General features: G+C 43.6%; 1 protein-coding gene across 2 annotated transcripts in view; it reads right to left on the reverse strand.

Moving 5' to 3' along the window:
• Positions 1-13,919, reverse strand: part of LOC102073613 (myosin-13) — a 28,195-nt gene extending 14,276 nt beyond the window's left edge. The window contains exons 1-21 of one of the 2 annotated variants that reach the window (XM_026798145.2): positions 13,716-13,919; positions 13,477-13,620; positions 13,229-13,385; positions 12,678-12,705; positions 12,476-12,587; positions 9,058-9,150; positions 8,898-8,961; positions 8,710-8,808; positions 8,511-8,614; positions 7,447-7,585; positions 6,921-7,039; positions 6,671-6,820; positions 6,417-6,587; positions 5,775-6,084; positions 4,634-4,713; positions 4,014-4,101; positions 3,220-3,337; positions 2,560-2,683; positions 1,981-2,117; positions 1,046-1,301; positions 202-444 (exon numbers count right to left, since the gene is read on the reverse strand). In XM_026798145.2, coding sequence (XP_026653946.2) covers positions 202-444; positions 1,046-1,301; positions 1,981-2,117; positions 2,560-2,683; positions 3,220-3,337; positions 4,014-4,101; positions 4,634-4,713; positions 5,775-6,084; positions 6,417-6,587; positions 6,671-6,820; positions 6,921-7,039; positions 7,447-7,585; positions 8,511-8,614; positions 8,710-8,808; positions 8,898-8,961; positions 9,058-9,150; positions 12,476-12,587; positions 12,678-12,705; positions 13,229-13,385; positions 13,477-13,620; positions 13,716-13,919 — 2,940 coding nt within the window. Of the gene's footprint in view, positions 1-201; positions 445-1,045; positions 1,302-1,980; positions 2,118-2,559; positions 2,684-3,219; positions 3,338-4,013; positions 4,102-4,633; positions 4,714-5,770; positions 6,085-6,416; positions 6,588-6,670; positions 6,821-6,920; positions 7,040-7,446; positions 7,586-8,510; positions 8,615-8,709; positions 8,809-8,897; positions 8,962-9,057; positions 9,151-12,475; positions 12,588-12,677; positions 12,706-13,228; positions 13,386-13,476; positions 13,621-13,715 lie in introns of both variants that reach the window. The other variant, XM_074555193.1, reaches the window with a different exon arrangement.
• Positions 13,920-16,105: the final 2,186 nt, after the last annotated feature.

The following is a 16,105-nucleotide window of genomic DNA, read 5'->3' on the forward strand; positions in this document are numbered from 1 at the left end:
ATGATAACATGATAAAGAAACTTAATAGAAAAAATTATGTCAGCTGATTAAGTGAAAATACCTCTCTCCTATGCATTGGACACATCTCATTTCTATTCATAGAACTTATTCTATGAATAAGTGGCTACATTTTTCCACAAAACTGACAAGCTGAATGGGAGCACATTCTGGGGAAGAATAATTCCCTGATTCCTCTGTCACCTTATTCTCTGTTGCATGCTTCTCCTTTTCCACTTTGGCCAGAGTCATTTCAAGATCATCAATATCTTTTTTCAGCTCTGAGCACTCATCTTCAAGTTTCCTCTTCTTTGCTGTCAGTTCAGCATTTGTCTCCTCTTCATCCTCCAGTCTTTCATTTAGCTCTTTAATTTTAGCTTCTAGCTGTATTTTACTTTTAATGAGTCCTTCACATCTCTCTTCAGCATCAGCTAGATTTTCACTCTCCTATCAGAACACATTGAAGGCACATTATATTTATCATAAAAGTGACAAAAGACATTAAAGACTCTTGGTGAGTGAAACAATACTTGGCTTTTTTTTTTTTTTGAAACTGAACTGATTTGAAAGCACATGGCAACAAGTGACAAGTCCACTTGCACCAAACTGCTCTTGGCTATGTAATATTTTATTACCTTTTAGAACCTGACAAGTGCAATTTCAGTCTGTTCAGGAGTATTCCAGAGAAAAGCAGTTTCCACAGTTTAAGTCCTGCCTCTGACAGAAAAGCTCCATATTGTAGTGGCAGCAGATGTGGAAACAGCCTGTATTTCATCCAGAATCAGACACCACATTGTATACACTGTGGAATGTCTGATTCTTCCACTGGTGATAGCTTTGGAACCTCCTGTATTTTTACTAGTGTTAGTGTTTGGTGTATGCTTTGCAGCTTGCTTAGGTGTAAGGGACAAGACCAGACACAAAGCAGTGGAGGCTTTGTCCCCATTACGTGCTTGTTTACAGAGGACAAAGAAGGAGAGGAAAAGAGGAGAAGAAGAAGAGCAGAGTGAGAGGAAGTGGGGTAAATCTGGAAATAGAGTTTACTCACAGACTGAACCTGGAGCTGCAGGTCATTTTTCTCCTGCAACAGGGTCACCATTTTCTCCTCCAGCTCCTTCCTCTTTGCCTCAGACTTTGCAAGCTCCTCCTTGGTTTTCTCAAATTCTTCCTTCATGTTGGCCATTTCCTTCTCAGACTCTGCACTCTTCAGCAAGGGCTTGATCTTGAAGTACAACTTCATCCATGGCCAGTGTTTGACATTCATGAATGCACGAATGTTGTACTGGATGATATAAATAGATTCTCTGAAAACATATGAAACCAGTTAATAAGGGTGGTGAGACTCAATCTGAAAACATATTCTGATTATTTTCCACACATTATCAGGATTTACCCCAAGACGTTTTTTCCCTCATCTCCCTTGTTCTTATTAAAGAGTCATTTCTTGGCCCTTACTGCAGAATGACTTGTTCAGTATCTTGAATAATATCTATTGTCTGAATATACAAGGAAGAAATACTACAAAACAGACAGACTTCTCTGCCATATTGACTGGGAGTCTCTGAGGCTTTCCTCAGTCTCAAGGAAAACAGGAGTGGTCAGGTAAATACCAGAGTGAAAACTTGTATGGCTGAAGTACTGCTGCTACGACTGCAAATCTGGCAGTTACTGTCAATTGTGGAAACAGCTGCTTGATGCTTTTTGGGTCACTCAAAATAGCAAATACCATATTAGAAATTTTTAAGACAGAGACTGAAAAAGAGTTTCTGAAAAATAAGGAAGCATTTTTATGGAATTGAATGCTAAACAGCTCCTGCCAGAATCTGTGAGACTGTCAGGAGGAAGCTGATTGTTTGTACTTGCTCTGCTCCCCAATAATTTCTAAGGTTCTTCCCCAAGGACAGCTTTTTGCCTGAGACAATATATTACATTGATGCACCTTTGGTCTGACACAGTACAATTGCTGACATTTTCTTACATTACCTTCTTTCATTCATCTTTTTAAATTCAGTTCTCATGAGGTACCCTCTGCACATAGCTTGTGTATGAGTGATGAGGCTCACAAGCTTCTCATCTCTCATCTCTTCTAGCAGTCCCAGGAGACCTGCCTTGAAGAACACCTGGAACATAAAAAAAAGGGTCAAGCAGCTTGAGGCTTGGGCAGATGCATGTCCATTGACAGCTGATGCAGGGCAGTGCAAGGTGTTTTCTGAAAAATGTCTGCAGGGAAGGGTTTAAGTGCTAGAGAAATTTTCTGTCAGTGTTCCTGTGATTCATGACAAGTCACTCTGTGTATGAGCTAATCATATTATTGCAGTGTTATTTGATGTCTGCTCCACTGTAGTTTATGGAAAATTTATCTCATCCCTGGAAGTGCCCAAGGCCAGGTTGGACAGGGCTTGGAGAAACCTGGGATAGTGGAAAGTGTCCCTGCCCAGGGCAGAATGGTTGGTCTGTTTAAAATCATCATGAAGGCTGATTTAGTATGCAAGAAACACTTGCATACAGTCAACAAACAAAATATTTTGCTTAATTATACCTACTCTTCCACAAGGACCTTACCTTGGTGTGGCCAAATTTATACTGGTTGTGGTCAACATCAATGGAGGAAAGAAGCTTTTCTGAAGCCTTTTTGCTGTCGATGAATTGGCCTTCTGGAATGGCTGAGGCATTAAGGATCTTGTACCTGTGGTGAGAGAGGTTGCAAGAACTGGTTGCAAAGAGGGTGAGGAAAATAGGAATAATTGTATATCATGGATCAGTTTCACACCAGTGCAGCATGGAAGATGCTATATTTAACTATAACAGCAGACAGCTCTGATTTAGCAGTCTATGGCAACTGAGCCCCAATGAACCATTTTAGTTGTCTCCATTTTAAAGACAATGGAAAGGCACACAATGCAGAGACAGGGCACCGTGAGGAGGATCTTGTGGATTGACTTTGTATCTGTACTCTGGAAGACTCCAAGAGTAGTCTATAATGGCACCTTACTCATTACACTGCAAGTGTTTGGCATCTCTTTGAGTTATCAGGCACTGGCTTCAGTTTAGAAATTATCCTGGTTCTGATGTTTAGAGAAATCTCTGGTCTGGTCAGAGAGGGAAACACTGGGGTGACCTCAGAACAGAATTAATGCCTTGGTTCCCTCAAGTGCCACTAATCTGGTCTGGCTGGGAAAGTGTCATCAGACATGTCACCTGAGCTGTGTGCTGAGGACCTACCTTTGCTTAAAATCTGCATAAAGTATTCTGCTTGGAAACCCCTTCCTGCAAATTCGGATTCCTTCCAGAACCCCATTGCAGCGCAGCTGATGCATCACCAGGTAATGGTCCATTGCACCTTAAACAAAATACATCCATCATGATCCCTTTTTTATCCCAGGTAATCTTCATGTGTATTGGCATTTCAGAATTATCTCCTATCTTTTTTTTTTTTCTTTTTAATTCAAGCAGCTCTCAAAGATGCAGGAAGTGCAGACAGAACATGCCTTCAATTCATATATGTTGTAGAGAGTTGCATCAGTGAATTTTACTAAGAACACAAGGGCTAGCAGTGCTTGTGCAAAGCCATCAGGCCACATTTCTCAAAAAAATGGCAGGATGGTGCTTTAGGAGACCAACTGAAAAATCTTCAACAGCATCAGCCTCCTCACTGGATGCAGGCAAAGATGGAACAGTGTAGTGCCATCCAGACAAGGGATTTTCTAATGCTGTTGCCCACAACAGGCAATTTTATCAGCTGTAATCAAACCCGTCTTTTTCACCCTCAGTTCTGTACACATATTAAACAGAGATGCAGATACACACATAAGCAAAACTGAGTAAATTGTCCACATAATGCTCAATTTTTTTTAGTCACAGTAGACAACACATAAAAAGCTCCCCTTTTTACTGTCTTGCAGGCCAACTCCCAAAAGGATTCGCATGCAGAAGGAGCTGTTTGGGAAGTTGGTGTGGAAGCTTAACAGGCCAATCCCTGCCAGTCCCATGTCTTCAGAACATGAGGGTGGACTTACCAGGTGTCTTGGTCTCGTTGGGAATCAGACAACGCACAAAGTGAGGATGGGTGCTTCTCAGGTTAGTCATCAACTTGTTCAGGTTCTCCTGGGATAGAACAAAACAAGGGCTTCAGCTTCAAGTTACAAAGCTTTTGCATCCTTATTTAAATTCAGAGAGTTATGGAATCACAGAATGGCTTGTTTTGGAAGAGGCCTTCAAAGGTCATCAAGCCCAGCATCTCTGTCCCACTATCCCAGGTTGCTCCAAGCCCCATCCAACCTGGCCATGAACACTTCCAGGGATGGGGCAACCACAGCTTCTCTGGGAACCCTGTGCCAGGGCCTCCCCACCCTCAGAGTGATTTTTTTTTTCAATTATATCCAGTTTAAATCTACCTTCTTCAAGTTTGAAATCATTGCCTTTTGCCCTGTCACTACAGGCCCCGGTAAAATGTAATTTTCTGTCTTTCTGATAAGCCCCCTTTTATATATTGAAAAACCAGAATAAGATGTGACTGGAATCTTCTCTTCCCCAGGCTGAGCAGCCCCAGCTCTCTCAGCTGTTTTTCTAGGATAGGTATTCCAGCCCTCAGATCATTTTGAGGAAGCATGGCTCTTGTAAAAAGAAATTCACATACCCTGAACACAGCAGACACTGTCTGAAAAGAGCCCCCCTTCTTCTTAGCACCCTTCTTGCCACCACCACCAGCACTGTCACCTTGGAAGAAGTAGATGGGAGGTGAACAGTTAGAATATGCAGTACATTTCGTAAGCCTCATCTTCCTTTGGCCATGGACCAATAAAATATTTCATTTTAAATATTGACATGCTGCTCCCTGAGAGTTTAGTGAACTGTTACTAGGTAGTTGTTGATCAGTGTGTGGGATACTTGATTTATAAATATAAATATATATTTAAATGCAGGATGTATATAGATAGATATAGACATAGACATAGACATAGACATAGATATAGATATATAAATGCAAGATTTAGGTTGCTGGTATGGAACAGTATGGCCTGACCTAAGTTTCCTAACAGTGTACTCTGTGCTTCTGGTCACATATTACTTTCACTATTACACAATCCCTTTAATTTTTTTATAATTAGGTGAAAGACCTCAAAAATGTGAGACTGAGCACTGGGCATCCACTTAGTGCAGGGAGGTCTTGTATAGAAAAATCTCCTAATCCAATATTCCCAGTGAAGAATACAGTTCTATTCTGAGTTACAACAGGAAGCAAATTTTAGTCTCAGAAATGCAAGTCCAAGCAGCTCAGTGTCTTTCCATGGTTGCTATACTGTGAAGCCAATTAAATCGAGATTTATAGAGCACTTCTAAATTTACTCTGTTTCTTTTTCCATTACAACACCAGAACTGCCCAGCTGGATATGAAATCATGCCATGGTCTCCATTCTGTTCTTCCAGTTCCCCTCAAGAAACGAAACTCTAAGAAGTGAGAAGACTAAAGTGCTTGCACTTTGCACATTTATTTGGCCCCTATCTAGTGGCTGAGTAAGCATGCAGGTGATTCACAGCACAGTCAGGAAACATACACCTCCTGTCACTTGGTTGGACTTGCTGTGCTTTACTTCTCTGCTGCACTTAAATGTGGTGTTTCCAACAGTTCTGCATGATGGTGTCCTAGCTTTGGTATATCTGGATGCACACAAGGTCACCTTAGGGGCTGGTAGCCTTGAGTATACCACTGAGAAGAGAAGCAGAAGGAGCCTTTAGTTGATTTTTGTCTTATTGGCCTTTGCTGAAAAAGCACTTACCTGCTTCTGCACCAGCGTAGTTAGAAAAGAGGAAGGACAGCAGCTTCAAGGATGATTTCTGGTACAACCCCACAACAGTTTCATTCAGGGGGTCCTTGTTCTTGTCCAGCCACCCAGAGATGTTGTAATCCACTGTGCCAGCATAGTGCACCAGGGAGAAATGGGCCTCAGCCTTGCCTTTGCCTGGCTTGGGCTTCTGGAAGCTGCTGCACTTGCCCAGGTGCTGGTCATAGAGCTTGTTCTTGAAAGAGGTGTCAGTTGCCTTGGGGAACATGCACTCCTCTTCCAGGATGGAGAAGATGCCCATGGGCTGGGAGAAATATGAACACATAAAGGAGGTAAGTGGTGGGGAGGGGAGCCATTACTGCTCCTCACTGTTCACCTCACTGTTTAAAGGCAGTTGTTAAAGTCATCAATTGAACATTGTGTAGGCATTCTCCCTTCCACCCCAGCCACACTGTTCAGGAAATCATTGTTTGTGCAGAGGCAACTGTTGTACCAAAAGCTTTTGTTTCATAAGCTGCCTATTTTGATGTGAAAAGGTGATTCAAGAGTAATGCATCATTTTGTCAAGAATGACTGAAGTAAAATCAATTATCATAAAACAAATGTATTCTCCTACAATGAAAATAGTTTTTCCACCTTCTCAATGAGCTCAATGCAGGCAGCCAGGTCCATGCCAAAGTCAATGAACTCCCATTCAATGCCCTCCTTCTTGTACTCCTCCTGCTCCAGCACGAACATGTGGTGGTTGAAGAACTGTTGCAGTTTCTCATTGGTGAAGTTGATGCACAGCTGCTCCAGGCTGTTGAACTAAAAATTCAAAATACCAAAAAAGTAAGAGCCATTTAGTTTCAAGCAGCCCTCAGTGGGCAAGCGTACCTGCAGTAACTCACATCAAAGATCTCAAAGCCAGCAATGTCCAGGACACCAATGAAATGCTGTCTGGGCTGTTTTGTGTCCAGCTGTTGGTTGATACGAACAACCATCCACAGGAACATCTTCTCATAGACTGATTTAGCCAATGCACCCACTGAATTGTACACCTGTAAGAGGCACAGCCATGGCAGTAACAAATGTTGAGTCAGCTTTAAATTTGAAAGAACACTCTGAAGAAATTGAAAAGCTGATGGGCTGTTTATATACCTGTTGGACATTTTGTCCTTTGGTTACATATTCATTCCCGACTTTCACCCTGGGATAGCAGAGAGCCTTGAGCAAATCAGCAGAATTAAGACCCATCAGGTAGCCAGCCTTGTCAGCCACTAGGACCAGAAATATCAAACGAGGTCAGAAGGGACAAAAAAAAATGTCCTGGTCCTCCGGGATGTTTCTGTTACAAGGAGCCTACTTTTGGCACAAATCAAGTGCATGTGTTATCAAGAGAAGCTTCTCTCCAGTGTCATGGAGAATTTTCCCCTTGCTCCAAAGGCAACATCTCAGCTGCAACACAATCCTGTGTCCATGCCTAAAGGGCTGCAGCAATGCTTAAGTTGTATGTTTCCTTGTAGAACATAAATTAAATTGCAGACTTGGTGAAACTGGAAACAATCTTTATAAAAATTAATTTCTGGAAGGGAAAATAATTTTCAGAGAGTTGGGCACTCTGTGGGGTTGGGTTGCTGGCTCTCTGCTGGCGCAGTTCACAAGCAAACTCAGCAATCAGCCCTACCTTCTGTGCCGTCCGGCTCCGCCTGCTCCTCCCTCTGCTTCTGCTTGAATTTCATGTTCCCATAGTGCATGACAGCCCCTGTCAGCTTGTATATCCCCACCTTCTCATCAGGGCTAAAGCCCAGGATGTCCACAGCATTCTGCAGGGGCAAGAGGCAGGTTGAGAAAGCACAAAAGCAGAAGCACAAGGGGCAGGTGGGGTTTGTGTCCCTGCCTGTGCTCTGTCCAGCACCATCCCAGTCCCATGGCACTGGGCCAGCAGGGCTGGGTCTGGCTGGCCAGGCCCCCCTGGCTGCAGCTGAGCTGGCTGCAGGGCTGCTCTGCTCTGCTCTGCTCAGCTATGCTGTGCTCTGTGATTTATTAAGAAAATATGGATATTGATCTAGTACTGATATCCAACTGTGATGGACAAAAATTCTCTAACAGTTTAATGTTAGAAGGTGTATGTTTATTGTGGGATAACTCCCAAATACACACTGCAGTTTACAGGTGATCACAGAGTACTGTGATCTTGTATAGAGATCTATACAAGTATTGAGTACCCAAAATACAAATACATATTCATCACTTTGGTACATCCCATTCCCTGCTTTGTATGGTAATTAGTTCAAAAGCTATTAAGCATGTATAGTTTTTTCCTTGAAATGGATCCGTGGTCCCTTTCTATTGGAATTAAATCCAACACCTTTCATGGGGAGGGGTACCAAAATGAGGAAGTAAATAAAGTCTTCCTCATTCTGACCTTTCGACCTTTTCAATGCAAATCTGATAAACGAACCCTTGGTAAAACTCCCATTCCCATCTTCAATTGGTTTCAGAACAGAGGAGGCCACAATTATGTTCCTAAAAACTATTTATCAGTTTCTATATTCTTCATTATAAACCCAGCTAACCAAGCACTGTGTTGACAAGCCGTCATGTATTAGTTAACTACCAACTCTTAATTTCATCAAGGCCTACCCATTTATTTTAATTAATTCCAATAAAGCTTATCTCTAACTAAAATCTTAGCTCCTCTAAAATATCTAAATTCCTTAAAGTTTATGTCTCATCTGCTCTACTCACATCTGTGGCCAGCAGCTCCTCGCTGTCATCAATGCTGGCAACCGTGACTTCTCCTTGGCTCACGTAGAGGAAGTCATAGGGGTTGGTGGAGATGAGGAGGAGATCTGCAGGTATGTGGGTGACCTTTAGTGGCACTGGGGAGGTCACAGTGGCAAGAGAAAGCACTCCCTGGGCCAAGCCCAGCACTGCTGGCACTCACCAATGAGCTCCGGCTTCTTGTTGGACATTATCTGGTAGAAAATGTGATAGCTCCTTTCGCTGGACAGCTGAAAAGTGACTCTGGATTTCTCCAGGAGATCTAACCAAAAGAGAGGTGCTGTTAGTCTCCTGATAAATTTGAGGCAGCAAATGCATCAATTCTGCTTGCACTGAGTTGCTCCAACTCACAGGTTTCGATATCTGCTGAGGCCAGCTTGCCAGTTGGTCCGAAGTGAATCCGAATGAATTTTCCCTATCAAGCAGAGCAGATCAAACCATTGGTTATGACAATCAATGAATGAGACTTGCATTAAATGTCTTCCTTCCAACAAATCTGAAATGAACTCACAAAGCGTGAGGAGTTGTCGTTCCTCACAGTCTTAGCATTGCCAAAAGCCTCCAGCAGTGGGTTGGCCTGGATGATCTGATCCTCCAGAGTTCCCTAGTCACAGAAGAAAATGCTTCTTTATCACTTTAGTAATTTAAAAATATTGCAAAAAGGATATTACAGATAATTTTTACATATCACATGGTTTAAACCTAAAAATTATAGAGTTCTTAATCAGCCAACACTCATGGATATTGCCATGGGTTTCAAAGGGAAGAGTGCTGAAAGACAGATCTGTGTTTTCCTTGTTTCTTGTATCTGATACCACACGTTGGGTATCACATACAAAGTCACTGCAGTGGAGTTCAGGGCATTTGAAACCTGTATGCGAGGTGTTTCTGCATTCCTGTTCACAAAAGTCTTGACAGTTGAAGAAAATGTGAGAGATCTGGAAAGTTTTTTGAAGGTTGCTCAAGCCTGAGAAGTACAGACTTTGGTAGGAAACACCTGCCAAGGGAGAATGTAAAATTCTGCAGTTGCATTCAAACAACAGCAGCCTTCTTGGACACAGAAGTACAGCTCTTGACGTTCTTTGGAAACTGAGACAATGGACAAAGCCTGACACTGAAATAGCAGACTTGGATAAGCACAGAACAGAGACTCTTCTCCTTTTTTTCCCTGCTGCATTACTGCAGAAAGAATGATCAACAGGTAAATTTTGATATTGTGCTGTATCTCTCTTGGTAAGAACAAAAATGTGGAAGGAAAAAAGCTTCTGTGATATTTTTCTCTCCTCTTTGGTGCAATACAGTGCAGGAAGCAGAGTCACTAGTGTGACTTTAGGAAAGTCATGACTGATCCTACATAACCTGGGAATAAAAGTGTTGCCAGGGATAATTTCCAAGAGAGATGGAAAACCAAGAATAAGAAGGGGAAAAAGATAAATTTGTTTATGTCAGATGAAAGGTGAGCAGCACTGTTTCAGCTACTGCATCTCTGTGCATGCAGTGATTGCATCTCTCTGCAGCCCTGAGCACAGGGCAGAGGCCCTGCCGTTCCCAGCACTGTCTGCAGATGGCACAGCAGGTTTAAATTAGGTTTTGTTAATCCACCGTGAAGATGGACCTCTAAAATTAAAGCAACACATAGAATAGGAAGCTCTGTATATTTTTTTAAATAAAATATTTTATCTATAGAATAATGCCATCTCACATGTATCTTTCAGAGAGGAGAGGAGAGGAGAGGAGAGGAGAGGAGAGGAGAGGAGAGGAGAGGAGAGGAGAGGAGAGGAGAGGAGAGGAGAGGAGAGGAGAGGAGAGGAGAGGAGAGGAGAGGAGAGGAGAGGAGAGGAGAGGAGAGGAGAGGAGAGGAGAGGAGAGGAGAGGGATGTGTGTGTCAGTGCAGCTGACTACACCAACACCGAGCCTCTTTTGAATGCACAGCTGTAACCAGGGAACTAAAGCAGGAGCACTGTACATGGATAACAGTATGGAAGAACATGGCAATTCTTTCCATAAGTTGATTCTGGAGTCCTGTTTACAGGCTGGGTGACAAAGTGCTGGAGGCTGAGACCATGTTTTGAGGAAATGCTGTTACACACGTCCCTTACTCCTGTACCATTGCCTGGCATCTGGTTTCAGCTTGTATCTGCCACTGAAAGCTGTGCTACACAGAACCATAACCTGTTTTATTTAATGTTCTTGTAATAGTCTCTGTGACTATTGTCACAGAGATTGGAATGCTAAAAAATATTCCGTGAATACTCAGAAGAGGGCAGAACAGATTACTGCCAGTCTGAGAGCCAGGTGATTTTCCTTCTATCACACATGGCCTGTACATGTCTCAGCTGTCTTGAAGATTTTCTGAGATCAGTCTGGCATAGTGAGCAGCTGATGAAAGCTGAGCCCAGGAGATTCTAACATGGTGCTGATGGAAAGAGTGCCTGTGATGAACTTGCCTTGGCCACAACAACCCATCAATCACAGACACCTGCCTCTGAGTGAAAGAATATTCAGCCTTGGAATCTCCTTAAGCTCCACTATGCCCTTGGGGACTCAAATAACATGCTGACACATGTCACACGCTTTGATGAGCATCTCAGAGGCTGTGTTGGCACACACTTGTGCCACAAGGGTGTTTGCTGCTTGTTCTGTGATGGGGAATGAAGTTTGTGCCTTGCAAATGCAGCAGTGGGCTCAGATTGCAACAGCTGTGCTGCTCAGCAAAGGGACAACGAGGCATGCACTTTCTTTCCTGCAAGTATCCTTTCTGAGGTTACTTTCTGACTGTCAGGGAAGTGGTTCCAGCTGTCCCAAATCCAGCCCTTTTCCCATGCTGTCCCTCTGGGCCATTCTGTTGACCACAGACAGAGAAAACAGCCAGTGGAAGCTACTGCCCGATGCAAGTGAAATTATTCTTAACTTTAGCACAACCACTCTGCAGTGCAGAGCTCCTGCACTTCCCTGCCAACAGGAATGAGCCAAGGGCCAGGAATGGCACAGCCATGTGCCAGTGGGAACTGACTGCTTGTCACAGCAGGTGTGGTAGTTGAGATGGCCACGATACACAGAGTGTCACCATTCAATTTCAGAAGCATTTGTCCATGCAGAGTGACATCAAATCATTTCAGAAGGCTTCAAGTATTTGCCCTTCCTGTTCTTTAGCCTTGTGTTCATGCACTGCCCCTGTGTGCCCTCTGCTCCCTTGGGTGGTTGCTCAGCACCCCTGGGCACTCCATGGCTCATTGCAGTCAGTGCTGCTCTCCTGCTGCTCACAGTGCACCCACTGGGGATGAGGCTGGGCCACAGCCCCACTGCCAGCGACCCCAAACTGTGCCACACACAGCCCAGTGACCCCAAACTGTGCCACACACAGCCCCATCCCAGTGACCCAAACTGTGCCACACACAGCCCAGCGACCCCAAACTGTGCCACACACAGCCCCAGTGACCCCAAATTGTGCCACACACAGCCCAGTGACCCCAGACTGTGCCACACACAGCCCCACAACCAGTGACCCCAAACTGTGCCACACACAGCCCCAACTCCAATTCCCACAATCTGTGTACCTACAGCTGCTCTCTTTTCACCTGCAGCACTCAGGTGCTGTGGATCTCAGAGGACACTGAAGAATAGACATGTAGATGGACAACCAGCACAGAGAAAGCTGCTGTCTAACATTATCTCCCCTTCCCTGGTAAAGACTCCCCTGTGTAAATAGATGCTTTTCTACACTGACAAAATGGTTTTATAAGAATTCAGCAGATTTGAGGCTGGGCATCAGGGATAAATGAGCATAGGTGTGCTTGGGTTGTGCATCCTGACCGTCATCTCAGCTGCACAGCACTTCCTGCCTTTCGATATTCCTGCAGCCCCAAAATGCACATTGGTACTTCCTCCTCAGTATTGGCAAATACTAGAAGGGGGAGCTGATGTCATACCTGCATTTTGCCGGGCTGTGGGTCTTTCTTCTTCTCACCAGTGACTGCAATTGTTGCAAAGTACTGGATGACACGCTTGGTGTTCACAGTCTTCCCTGCACCGGATTCTCCGCTGTTGGAACAAAACTGTTAATTATTACAGGAGACAGGAAACATCATCACTTTTCTTTGAGCTCTGTCACTCATACCAAAACATACTCACGTGATAAGGATTGACTGGTTGTGACGATCTGAAAACAAAATCACAGAAAGAGATGTGAAGGATATCAGTTCCCCAGACACAACTGACTTCAAGGGAAAGAACTGTGTTATACCAGTATTTATCACCTTCATACAAACTAAGGTAAGTGATGCATTAATACACATTAGTTTGGATCTGGACTTTTTTTTTTAGGTACAGACAGGGATGAAGTAGCCCAAAATTTAACTTCAAGCAGTGATTCTTTACAAGGCTTCCACTTACTATTTCTTTTATTTTACATATAGATTGTGGCTTAAATACTGTTTAATTATAATCAGATTATTTGCTGTGTTCCTCTTTTAAATTCCTTACGAAGAGAGGAGACACAAAGCCATGGAGCCAGCTACAGCTTTTTCTTTATTATCTGATGATTTGAAACCATCAAGATTTTCATGGCGTGATCTTGCGTTGTGCTGTAGGACTATGGGACCACTGAGAAGAACTGAAAATTCCTTGACCAAATAGCCAGCCCTATTTATATCAGGGTTTTCCACTCTTGCCAAGTAACTCACCAGTCAGCATGGACTGATAGGCGTTGTCAGAGATGGAGAAGATGTGTGGAGGGGCCTCCTGGCGCTTCTTGCCACGGTAGCCAGTGACCACCTCGGGGTTGTACACCGGCAGCCACTTGTAGGGGTTGACAGTGACGCAGAAGAGACCCGAATAGGTCTGCAAGGAAGGGACACAGCACGTTGCCTTGCCCTGAGCCTGGCCCAGCAGCTCCTGAGGCTGCCCAGAGGAAGCTGCTGCTGCCACTTACGTAGATCATCCAGGCTGCGTAACGCTCTTTGAGGTTGTACAGCACAGCAGGTTCGTGCAGGTGGGTCATCATGGCCATGTCCTCGATTTTGTCAAATTTAGGAGGGTTCATGGGAAAGACTTCATCATCCTTTACAGTCACAGTCTAGCAAGAAAAATGAGAAGGGAACAACAAGAAATCTATAATGGGGAACTGTCTGTACTGGATGATCCCATAGGAGTAACAATGGTATCACTTACTGTGTCATCATATTTTTTAACGGTGACTTTGTCACCTTCTTTGCTCTGTATGGTGCCCTTCACATACATTTGCTTGTCATCGACTACAAAACAGGCTGTCTTTGCATCAAATGGGCGATTCTGGGCTTCAATTCTCTCCTTCTCTGGCTTCCTTAGGTAGGGAGCAGCTTCTCCAAAGATTGCCATCTCTGCATCTGAGCTCATGGCTGCAGCTGCTCTGGAGGAATGCAGAAAAGTTGCAGTATGTTTGTGCATTTGTAATTTACATTTATCCAGACAGTGGTCATGCTCAATGACTAATAGGAAGAGGAGGCACTTAACTTCTGCCTCAATTTTTTTATCCACTGAAAAAGTGCTAATAAAGAAAATTCCTCTTGTATCCAGATTGTCTTTGAAGACATCATCCTTAAATAGGCCTATGTGACCACGTGAGGGCAGAGAAAATATCAAGCTAGAAGTCTTCAAAATCTGGTCCTGCTCTATCTTCACCTTCTACTCACAGAGCTGCACAGCCACATCCTTCGCAAAGCCACATACACAAAGCCACTGAGATAATGCCGAAAATTTAGACGACAGTAAGCTCTGTGAGTCACATAGAGTGGCTCTCACATGTGATTTCAGGTGGAGGTATGTTAGCACCCTTTGGTTTTGATGTTTTAAAACCAAGCAGGGGAAGTTCAATTAGTTTCTGTCCATACCAAGCACTGGAACAAATTGGGGATGTCAGTCATCACCTATCTTAAGCCAAACCTGGTTATTGGGTGAACCAAATATAAAACCTCAGGAGAGGTTTTTTTGTCAGGAGACAAAATCTTTCTGAACTTCATCTGGATTTCATTACCTGTGTGATAAACCAAAGTCAGTATATAATTTTCTGGACTTCATCTCAGAGAAAACTAACCCTTGAGTGTTACTTTGAGCCTCCTCTCTGAACACAACCTCAGATTTCCAGCAGCTGTGCAGATGGCAGGGGATGAATTTTAATAATCTATAAATCCCAGAATTCAAGATTACACCACAAAAACCATTCCTGTCTCTGTCTACCATGCCCTCTTGACTAAGTTTGAGCATCTGTAACTTTTCTTTCCCGATACATGGAGTATTCCTGCCAAGAACTGTGACTATTGCTCATGTTGATTAAAATACCATACATCCTTCCCAGTGATCCTAGTTCTACTGTCTTTTGCATCTCCCCTTTCCATTGTTTGGGTGAGCTTTACTTATTGCTCAGGATCAGTCAGCGAAGGTATTTGTGTTATTTGTTAATCCCCTACCTTCAGAGATCCCACGAGGAAATCTGTTTTCAGAACCTGTGTGGAATGGTTAAAGAAAGGACAGAGTTACATCAAAACCAGTCTATTGTCCATCAAAACCAGTCCATTGTCCTGAGCTTATGCCATATCAAACATTCCTACACCCTGTGCAGCCTCTCCAGACAGCTGAACTGCACACAGTGCCTTAAAACTCCTGACCTAGAGCAAAATTCCACAGTCTTGTGTTCCTTCCCACATTTCTGTGAGCTGATTGAAACAAATCTGATGTCCAGGAAAAAATTAGCTGTTTTAAATATTTAATCCCATTCAATTTCAACTGCCCTCAGAGTTAGTCTTCCTGTGCCTTCCACAGGACTTGGAGGTAGCAACATTGGTAGAAGGCCCTTCCAAGGGCTGGCATGCTGTGACTCTCCTGCTTCCGCTTGTGCACCACTTTGGAGTGGTTTGGGTGGTATCACCTTGATTCTGCATGTAAAGCATGACCTGGAATGTTAGAGGTGGGGAATGAGAAGAAAACCCATATTCCACCTTTTTGGGATCTGTGGAGATGATCATGGTCAGAGCATGAAGCAAGTGGATGGCACTTACCGTGAGATGCTGAGGTAGCAAATCACAAAGTTGCCTTCAGCTGCAGCTCTTTATACCTTATCTCCTGCCCACACAGCACTCCAGAGCTCTATTTTTGGTCAATAATAATTTACTCTTTAGTTGTAAACGTGTTGTAGCTCTGATCTCTCTGCTAATTACTCAGGGACAGGATTGGTTTAAGGTTGTATGGAGTCAGCTGTACTGACCTGTCCTTTTCACATTGATCTGTGCCAGGATGGAGGATGGAGGAACCCAAAGACAGCTCTGATAAAGCCAAATGAGGCAACACTTGGCTCTGCACTGCAAGGGTTTTCCTTAGTCAGCAGGATGGGGTTTTTATAATTGTGCACAATTTCTTCATTAAGGATATAACATTAATGGATGCCCTCCTATCCTCCCTGTTCATCTACATATGCTGCTAGATAAAAAGAGGGATTTATTGAGGCAAATTTTTTATACTTTTCTGTGGGTTTGCAAGGCATGCTCAAGGTCAGCCTGCAGAAAGGCGCCTGATTTTTGTGCCACCCC

This window comes from Zonotrichia albicollis, chromosome 19, assembly GCF_047830755.1.
Source record: "Zonotrichia albicollis isolate bZonAlb1 chromosome 19, bZonAlb1.hap1, whole genome shotgun sequence".
In the NCBI taxonomy this organism is placed as follows: domain Eukaryota; kingdom Metazoa; phylum Chordata; class Aves; order Passeriformes; family Passerellidae; genus Zonotrichia; species Zonotrichia albicollis.